At 43.2% G+C, this 9372-nt stretch overlaps 1 protein-coding gene across 1 annotated transcript; it reads right to left on the bottom strand.

The window, feature by feature from the left end:
- Positions 1–4765: 4765 nt before the first annotated feature.
- On the bottom strand, positions 4766–5749 carry NPBWR1 (neuropeptides B and W receptor 1). The gene has a single exon (XM_059854999.1). It carries the CDS (start codon positions 5747–5749, stop codon positions 4766–4768), a length of 984 nt encoding a protein of 327 aa, XP_059710982.1.
- Positions 5750–9372: the final 3623 nt, after the last annotated feature.

The raw sequence follows: 9372 nt of genomic DNA, 5'->3' as shown, positions 1-9372 counted from the left end.
CTGAACTCATAGAGAAAAGGTCCATCTGCTCAAATATAACTCAGTAAAATTAGTGTATTCTTATTTAAATAAAGTCCTTACGATTAAAATATTCCTAAAGTATTAGACTTAAAAATAGAGTATTAACGTTTTTTTAAAATGGGCATACTTATTTTGGCAAAGTACAAGAAAAGGGTGGAAGATTTTGCTCTGTACTTAGAAAAAAAGTATCTTTTTCATTAATAAAAAAGAAGCAGGAATTGGAAACATTCTGGAACTGGAAACACAGGAGTGGTGGTCAGCATCAGCTTTGAGTTTGGGGCCTCTGGGTCAGGAGTAGCCAAGCAAAAATGCTATTGCTGTGAAAGTATGCAGGGTGATTTTTAGACAAAATTTATAGAAAACTCGTGGTCCTGATGGAGTATCTGTTTTGCCAGATGTCTTTAACCAGAGCTCCCAGGAAGTGTCTCAGCCACCAAGGGACACATGGACTCGGGTTCCTGGCTGAAGGGGTGCTTGAAAATCGCACACAGTGTTATCCTCTGGCTCTATAGCTTGCTGTATAGAAACTATAGGAAGATGTCCATGAAAAGCTGTGCATGTCTTTTACAAGTCAAGGCATTGAGAAGATTTGGTGCTGACAGTCTGCCACAAGCTGGAGGCCTGGTTCTGTTTAATCATTTTTTTTGGCATGTGAGAAGCTGAATGGTGACTTAAGCAGAAAAGAAACTACACAGTTCTTTCCTTAACTCTCCTCACCTTGGTTTATGAGGCTTTTCTGCAATCAAACCAGCAAACACCTGTGGTTATCCTTTGTGCTCATCCAAGGCTCACACCCTTTTGGGTCCCAGAATTTTTCCCATCCCTGCTTTCCTCAGAGCAAGGCATCAGGTATTATACAGGTGTATGCTCCTCAGACTCTAACTAACCACAGCCCTGAGAATACAGCCCTGGCTACTCCTTCCACCTTGTTCCTCCCCAAGAACCCCAACCTGCCCCCCCATATTTGCTGCATGCTTTTAAGCAGTGGTCAAAAGTTCAAAATGCTGAATTTAACACCATTCAGGGTGGTACAAACAGAGGGGAAGCATGAAGCATGAGCAGCCAGAAAATTTAATTCTATTCTATTTATTTATTTACGTAATCAGTTTTTCTGGGTTTTTTTCTGCTTTTCCTCTGGAAGTCTATAACAAATATCTGCAATATCAGTTGCAAGTTATAGCTATGCTGAGGGGAAAACGGATTCATTTTTACTTTATTAATTTTCATACATATAAAATACTTCCACATATAAAAAATATTGCCCTACAGCAACTCTACTGTCTCACAAGGTACCACTGTTCATTATAGCTGGTTAAACATGGGCTGAACAGAGGCGTTTTTATTTCCTCCTCCAGAAATAAAAAAATAAATGTTTAAGGAGAGCAAATTTATTTTTATTTTTTATCACCTATTCCCATTCTGGGAGCTGAAGTTCAGCTTCTATACCACACCAAGTCATCCTTGCTGCCAGCAGTATTGAAAATTGTACCTCTCTCTCTCCTGCTGAATGTTGGTTTGGGTCACATTTAGGCTCTGACAGAATGCTCTGTCTCCCAAATGAAAAGGGCATATATGCTGAGAGAAGAACTAAGTATTGTGTTCCCATACTGAAGCCCTGCAAGATGAGAGGGAGCATTGCTTAACAATCAGAACCCTTCCCAGGCTCTCCAGGCTCAACTTCCTCCTCCAAGTGGATGTCAGTCTGCAATGCCCACAGAGTGAAAGGCTCCCAGACACATCACAGGCACTGCAGACAGCACAGCTGTGTGAGGTGGCACTGCCCAGTGCCTGAAACTGAGCTGAGCACCCCTGTCAGAGCTGGGCTTTGCTCAAGCCTCAGCCAGCTCTGTGACCAACAACCCTGGGAAAAGTCCAGGCACTTGGAGAAACAGTGAATTCTTCTCAGAAGTTCACCCTACTATGAAGAACAGCTAAGATGTGGCTTCAGAAGGAGGAGGAATTTATTGATGGATAACATCACCATGAGTGGTGCTCTGTTTGCATTTTTATGATTCTAATAGAAAAAAGACAAGCAGTCCAAGACACTTCAAAGTGAAATTTGCTAATAGACAGTTCTTCTCATATTTTTCTCTTTGGAAAACAAAAAATGAGCATGGGGAAGACAATGAAATGAAACATTGTCTAAGAGGAAAGGCATATTTTAAAATGCTTTCCCATTTCCTGAGACATGCAAAGATTTTGAAGAACCCTCTCCACATTGATATAGATTAGAAAGTGGCTTATTTATTGAAGAACTTGAATGAGATTAGATTGTTCAGGAACAGTTAAAATTTTGGTATTCAAATTGAGATAAAAATGGAGTAGAAATAAGACTGTTCTCATAACTTACTGTTACTACCAGTCAGCATCTTAGAAACACATTTGATGTATAGGTACAGAGTAGGTTTTTCAGAAGCACAACAAAGCTACAAAGTTTCAGTGATATTTCTGGGGTAAAAAGAAGCCCTGACAGGGGATGAGAAAAATTCAGCTGCATAGCAGCATGACCAAAGCACTTTGGTGGTCACTACCACAAGCAATGCTCAAATCTGTGCCACTAATGTGACTATTTGACAGGGAATTTTATCTTACTGCCATTTGTCAGTTTTCAGGGAAGGATCAAGATCACAACCATGAGAGCACAATGGTGCTGCATGTGTCTCTTCTGAGAATAGAACTGTTTACTTTTTAAGCTGTATGTAGTCATTAAGCAAATAATGTTGTTGTGAAGGTGATGACTAAAGAATACAAGAGGGCTGGTGTGTGTAGCAACAGGCTAAACAAAGATTTTGCTGCTTGGTCCATACAGACTAAATTCTCTCTCCATGGCAAGTGACTGATCACCAGGCAGCTGGTGGGAAAAGCTAATTACCTTTTGTTTCAGGCCCAAAGATGAAGTGTGGGACCCTGGTTCTTGAAACATATTTTTTTCTATGAGTGTGGATATGGATACTCCACACCTTTTGGACTTGCTCTTTCAAACACCAGCTTCTGTGTCTGATGGAAATCAGATCATTCAGCCCCCAGTGAAAGAGAGCAAGACTGTCATTCCCCAAAGGAGTCCTTCCATTTCTACAACAGCTAAACTGGGTGTTGAACTTAGCACTGACTGTCTCAGGGAATATTATTGTCTTAAAAGGAGAAATTATTTATTTATCAATCCAGTTATATGTTATTATAAATTATCAGGCATGCGTAATTGCTAAAATCTGTGAGTAGAATTTTTATTTGGAGTTTTTTTGGGAGGATTTAGTGAAAGAAACTTTCCATATGTCTATGGCAGAACTTTAAACTGCAGCAGTGGGAAAGGATCTGGTGCCAAGTCTCACAGGAGCAAGTTGCATGTGCCATACAAATCCTTATGCACCTCCTGAAAGCCATCAGGACCTCCTGTGTAGGTGGAAATGCAAATCCTTAACCACATCTCCCTATCTCTCTGTATTCAGTGAAGGGGAAAATATCTAACAAAAATGGTGTTACACTGACTTAGAATCTGCTGCAGGGAAGTGCAGTGAAGACCACTAAGGAGAGAAATATTAACTGATTGCAAATACTTTTTCAGTCCTTAACATTTTTGCAATTTTCCTTAGAGGGCTAAAAGAGGAGATGAGATAGGAGCAAAAAACCTCCTCATGCAGTGTTTGGACATGTGAATTCTAGTGAAACTTTCATTCACCCTCTTTCTCCTCCTTCAGGCAAAATTCACTTATGTTTTGAGTTTGTTTTTTTTTTTTTAATTTATTTTTATTTCACTTCTCCTTCTTAAGAGAAACACTAATAAATCTTACCAAAAAGTGGAAGTATGTGAGGGATAGTTTAAAAGTAGCCTAACTCCTGCAAGTTATTTGTGATTTCTAAGGGAAGAAGTCAGGATATTCCCATGTTTCAGAAGGATCTTTTCAAACCCTTAAAAGGTTACTGGTTCTGAAGATAGCCTCTGATTCTGTTTTCTAGGACCACAAAATAAATACCTGTAAGTGCAACAGCCCATAAACACTTGACAAATAATAAAGTAATCACCACTTCTGATACAAACAAAAGCTGCATTTTTTGCAAACTACTATTACCAAGTACACTGTCAAGCTGTTTTCTGCAGCAAGCAGCTTCAAACCCATATCTGTGGCTTTTATTCACTAGGGAAGGGTTGCTCTTTTTTTTTTAAAGTTCAGACTGATATCTCTCTTACATGTTATCATTGATTTTGACTGCCTTATCTTACTCTCCTTTAAAATGAAATGAGGTCTATACCTTTGTTAATTCCTTATCCTTTGGAGTTGTTGCTAAGTTTGCAAGACTTTGGTAAGCAGGTCCTGTAGGTAGGAAAGAGGCTGTGGTATTGTTAAGCAAGACACTTGGTAACACACTTTTATTAAGCTTTACACATCACTGATAATTTAGACAGTCATGTGGCTTGAGTTCACAAAGCAAAACCTTTGAAAAGAAAAGGGACCTGTAGCAGCTCTGTGAGCTCCAAACCCAGGTCAGAAAGAGCATTAGAGAAAAGGATTTAAAAAACCCAACAAATAAACTATCAAAAAAAACAGGGCAATGCTAAGGAAATGAGTGCAGGATAGGTGAGAAAGATCCACCCGAGCCCGGTTCATGTCTTGGGTAGTGCAACAACCTGAAGCCCTGTGGGCCATCACAATGAGACTGTAGAGAAAGGACTCTCTGCCTGGAATCACCCAGGAAATGCAGGTGACTGTGAGAGGGACACAGGACAGGACAGAGGGCTGGGTTGGCTTTATGAGGTGGCTCTGCGATCGATCAGTCTGCGGAAGCTCCTCCAGAAGCTTTCATCCAGAAAGGCGTACAGGAAAGGGTTGAAGCAGCTGTTGGCATAGCTTAGGCTGGTGATGAAATAGGAAATCCCAATGACGAGGGGAGTTTGTGGGATGTCCATGATGAGGGCCACCACTGTGCTAAGGTGAAAAGGCGTCCAGCAGAGCAGGCACACACCCAGGATAGCAACCACCATCAGAGTCACCTTTTTTTTTGCTTTGTCCAGAGCTTTTGCATTGCAGTGGAGCTGCACATGTCTCAGTCTGCACAGCATGGTGGTGTACAGGGTGCAGATGGTGGACACTGGGATGACAAAGCCTAAAATCAGGGTGTAGATCCGACTGCCTTTCCACCACACGCTCTCAGGGTGGGGGAACACGAAGACACAGTGGGAGCGCCCCTGCTCCTCGTGTATCTTGGCAAAGACGGCGAAGGGCAGGATGATGATGGTGACAAAGGACCACACGCAGAGGCTCACGATCTTGGCTGCTCGGTAGGTGCGGTAGGACACCTTCCTGGACTTGGTGGTGGCCGCCACAACGAGGTAGCGGTCAATGCTCATGACAGTGAGGAAGTAGATGCTGGAGAAAATGTTGTATTGGTCTATGGAGATGATGAGCTTGCACATGAGTTCTCCAAAGGGCCACTGCAGGAGCAGGTAGTCAGCAATGTTGATGGGCAGCACCAAGGTAAAGAGCTCATCAGCAATGGCCAGGTTGAGGACAAAGATATTGGTTACTGTTTTCATCTTTGGTGCTTTGAGGATGACATAGATGACAGCAGTGTTGCCTGTCAGTCCCACGGCACAGATGACAGAGTAGATGACAGGCACTGTGATGTAGTACCTGGGGCTTACTGGAGTAGTGGACATATTCAGACTCCCCTGTCCTCTTCCAGTGCAGTCTGCACATGAGGAATTGATTTCAGGGAGGGAAGAGTTCTCCATGGCTACAGGAGAGGATGGCTAGGCTCACTGGTGGTGAGGATGACCTGGAAGTGAGGAAAAATAGTTGAGACGTCTGCTCTTCGCAAGGCTGTCTCCTCTGGTATGTCCAATCACCAAAATCTCACATAAGCTTCCCACTGGCACCCTGATGGCAGCAAAGGAAGATCACCAAGGGCTTAGCCAGCAGCCAAGTGTCCCAGCGGCTGCCCTTCCCTCGTCCCACATCGTGGGAGGGCCGCTCGGGGACAGCGCTCAGCCTCGGGCTCCCCCGAAGTGCCCAGCCATCCCGGGGGGACAGCGCTGTCCTGGGAACCCAGAGGCGCTGCCCGGTCGCCTTCCTCGCCCTCGCTCGGCCGCGCCTCTGGGTCGGGGCTGCGAGGACTGTGGGGGTCCTGCTCTCGAAGGGAGCCGGTGCCCTCGGTGTGCTCCCCGAAAATCAAAACGCACCCCCCTTCCCGACTGGAGAGAGCTCTGTGAAGGGGGAGCAAGGGTGCACTGACCTCTTCCAGCCCGGCCGCGCCGGCGCGGCTCCCGGAGCGGCGGGATGCGCTGCCGAGTCCGTGCAGGAGGGATGTGCCGGCACCGCTCCTTTGCTGGATTCTGAGTTACGGCCGTGTCCGACTCGATCTGGGCAGCAAGAAACAAGGTAACGCGAACAGCAGAGAGCATGGTTTAAGAGTCGGAAGCTGGAGCATTGCAAAGAGGTTTGTGCGGTTACCTGGACTCACATCTCCTCCCGCGGTCCGGCAGCGCGGCAATGAGGAGAGAGATCCCAGCTGGAGGCGGCATCTGCTGCTGGGGATGAGAGCTCAGTACTCAGCTCTTGCCTGGCCCCGGGACTGTCTCGCACGGGGCGGGGGCAGCGTGATGCTGTACATCAGGCTCCGAGCAACATGATCGAATGGAAGGTGCCCCTGCTTATTGCTGGGGGGATGGACTAGGTGGCCTTTAAGTTCCCTTCTGGCCTAAACTAATCTATGATTCTGGGAACTTGCCAGGGAAACACATTTTTCATGGGATGCGGGATTCAGAAGAAAGATGGATGCAGAGTAGTTCTGGTTCTGCCTGACACTTTGACTCCTTCACACAGTGCTAGCAAAAAATTGGAATATAACCCTGGGAAGGCAATCTTCAGAGCTCCTGATTATTGGTGGTTTTTTCCCAAAAGTACATGGTATAAAATCTAACTTTAGTTTCATTTTCGTTGTCTTTTCAATGGGAGAATTTTATGAACTTGTAATCCATTTGACAAAACTTCTGCATGTCCAAAATCAGAAGTGTAAAGAACTTCTTTTTTTTTTAATGCTACAGGCAGGACTGACTACATACATTATCAATAATTACTAATAAATTACTAATAGCATAATAAATTCATCTTTTGGCAAACTGTCATTACTGGTTTTTTTTCGATGAGCTGGTATCATGGAGACAGATAAACACAGCCTGGCTCTGATTCTCCCATATTATGATGCATAATTACCTAGATCAGCAGGACAGCACAAACCTCAAAATCCAAGCAAATAAATTATTAGGTAAATACATGAAAAAGGACAAGCAAAGCACCTCTGCTTCATTATGGCTATGATTTTTTTGTAGCACTCTGTCTTACATTATTTCATATTACTATCTACATTATATAGCAAAGGATGCTTCACCATACAGAGTATGGTTCTCTGTGATTCTTGACTTCCTTTACAGAAATATCTGAGATAAAAATGTGCTCACACACTTGTGTACTCCCATGAGAATAACATGAATACTATGCTGCAGGCTCATAATGGAGCTCTGCTTCCCTTTTTTTGCCTATAGTTTCACAATCCAAGTAATGAAAATGTCACTTTTGCTATGGAGTTTATTAGAAGCTAGCATTTGAGCCAGGTTTTGTGACCTAGTTTTAAGCACAGTTCTCTTAAAGTGAATGCAGCTTTGGAAACTCAATGTGCTTATTCCCCATACTGTAGCAGCAGTATGACAGAGGTGCCCCACTTCTGAGTTTCTAGAAAGTTCTTGGGGAGTTCTTCCCCACTGGGGCTTTGCAGGTACTTAATTGCTTACATGCAAGTTCTGGGGGTGACACTACCTAAATGTGTACAAAAATTTTATCACAATGCATGTGCCGTGGTGTTTGTACCCACTCCCTTCCTTTCAGTTTATCACTGGTTCAAGGGGACACCTTCTTCTCCCAAGGAAAAGATCCCCTAACTTTAGCAATAACTTTATTCTGTGGAGTGAGTGTCTTGGGGTTTTTTGACTGTGCAGGGTAAAAATGTGATTATAATAGAAATCTGACTAGGAGGAATTTGCATTTTTCCTCTCTCCTGGCGGCTGAAGAAATAGATTTGGGGGCTATTTAATCCCTGATGCGTTTATGTGAACTGCTGTCAATACTGAGGCAATTGTAGCTGTCTGTACAGCACATCTATAAACAACTTGCCTCTTCTATCAGGTGTTCATTGCTGATATTGGTGTAGGAAAAGGAATCCAAAAGACATCAGGTTTCATATACAGCAGTTAAATTATTTTCCCCTTTTATAATATCAGTTTCCCAGAAAGGCAGTCAGAGGGCTTTATAAGTTTATAGCTGACTTCTGTAAACTTAGAAATTCTGGTTTTGTGTGGCTAATTCCAAGCCACAGCATGTGTCTCAATGTCTCAGCAGGTGCACAGACCATCTTCCTTTCAGCTCAAAGCAAACAGAAATGAGAAGTGTTAGGAATAACTTCAGTAAGGTGGGGCTGTCAGGATTGGAAAGTTTAGACTGACAACCACTGCAGATTCTCTGGGGGCCATTAAAACCTGTAGGCCAAATCCAGCTCTTGGCCAGTGAAGTGTGACCCCATTACCTCTGGTGGAGCTGTGCCTGCTAACAAACAGTTATACTGGGTGGTCATTAGGCATGTTCATAGCACACGAGAAGATACTGATTTGTAATCATTCTCTGTGCACACAGAATATCTCTGACTGCGTTTCCTTCTGGATACTTCAAGCAGTTCCTGCTGTCCAGGTTAGAAGTCATATATAATTTTCTTTGAGCAGTTTAAGTCATAATTGTTTCTTTGCTATATCTCAGTATCATGATCTGGTGATCTAGATGAGCAACAAAGGAGAAAATGACTTCATGAATTGTCACTTAGAACTGAGATTTCATCATAATGACCCTACAAGTAGTGTACCTTCTCTATTCAATTGATCCATGCCTGAATTTCTTCTTGTGGATTAAATCTATTTGAGAAAGATCCATTCTAGTGGAGAATTGGCTCAGTTTTGAAGAACTTCCATCATCTTCATGGGGAAAAAAGTACCACATAATTCTGTTTGCAGGACTGCCTCATCAATCAGTAGAGAAAACAGCTCAACAGTGGAGCAAGGCTACAGCTTCTGCAATGCACTAATTTTCTACCTTTGGCACTGACTTATTTACCAGCGCAATGTGCAGATATGAAGGAGTTCAAAAATATTCAGTTGAGACGCTCCTTCCATGATGTTGGTTTAATAGATCTAATTTTTGGGTGGAAAGGAATAAAATTGCCAGGTGACATCAAGATCAGACTTCTCTATTCTAATCTTCACAAATTCTGTCAATCTTATCAGTCTTGCATGAATTCTTTCAAAAACATTCTAGT

This window comes from Haemorhous mexicanus, chromosome 1 (genome assembly GCF_027477595.1).
Source record: "Haemorhous mexicanus isolate bHaeMex1 chromosome 1, bHaeMex1.pri, whole genome shotgun sequence".
Taxonomy (NCBI): Eukaryota; Metazoa; Chordata; class Aves; order Passeriformes; family Fringillidae; genus Haemorhous; species Haemorhous mexicanus.
Note: the sequence above shows the minus strand (reverse complement) of the source record. Positions and strands in the feature narration are given on the sequence as shown.

What these genes read in the sequence shown, in the direction of transcription:
- NPBWR1 (XM_059854999.1), bottom strand. Translation starts at nt 5,749, where the DNA reads ATGGAGAACTCTTCCCTCCCTGAAATCAATTCCTCATGTGCAGACTGC.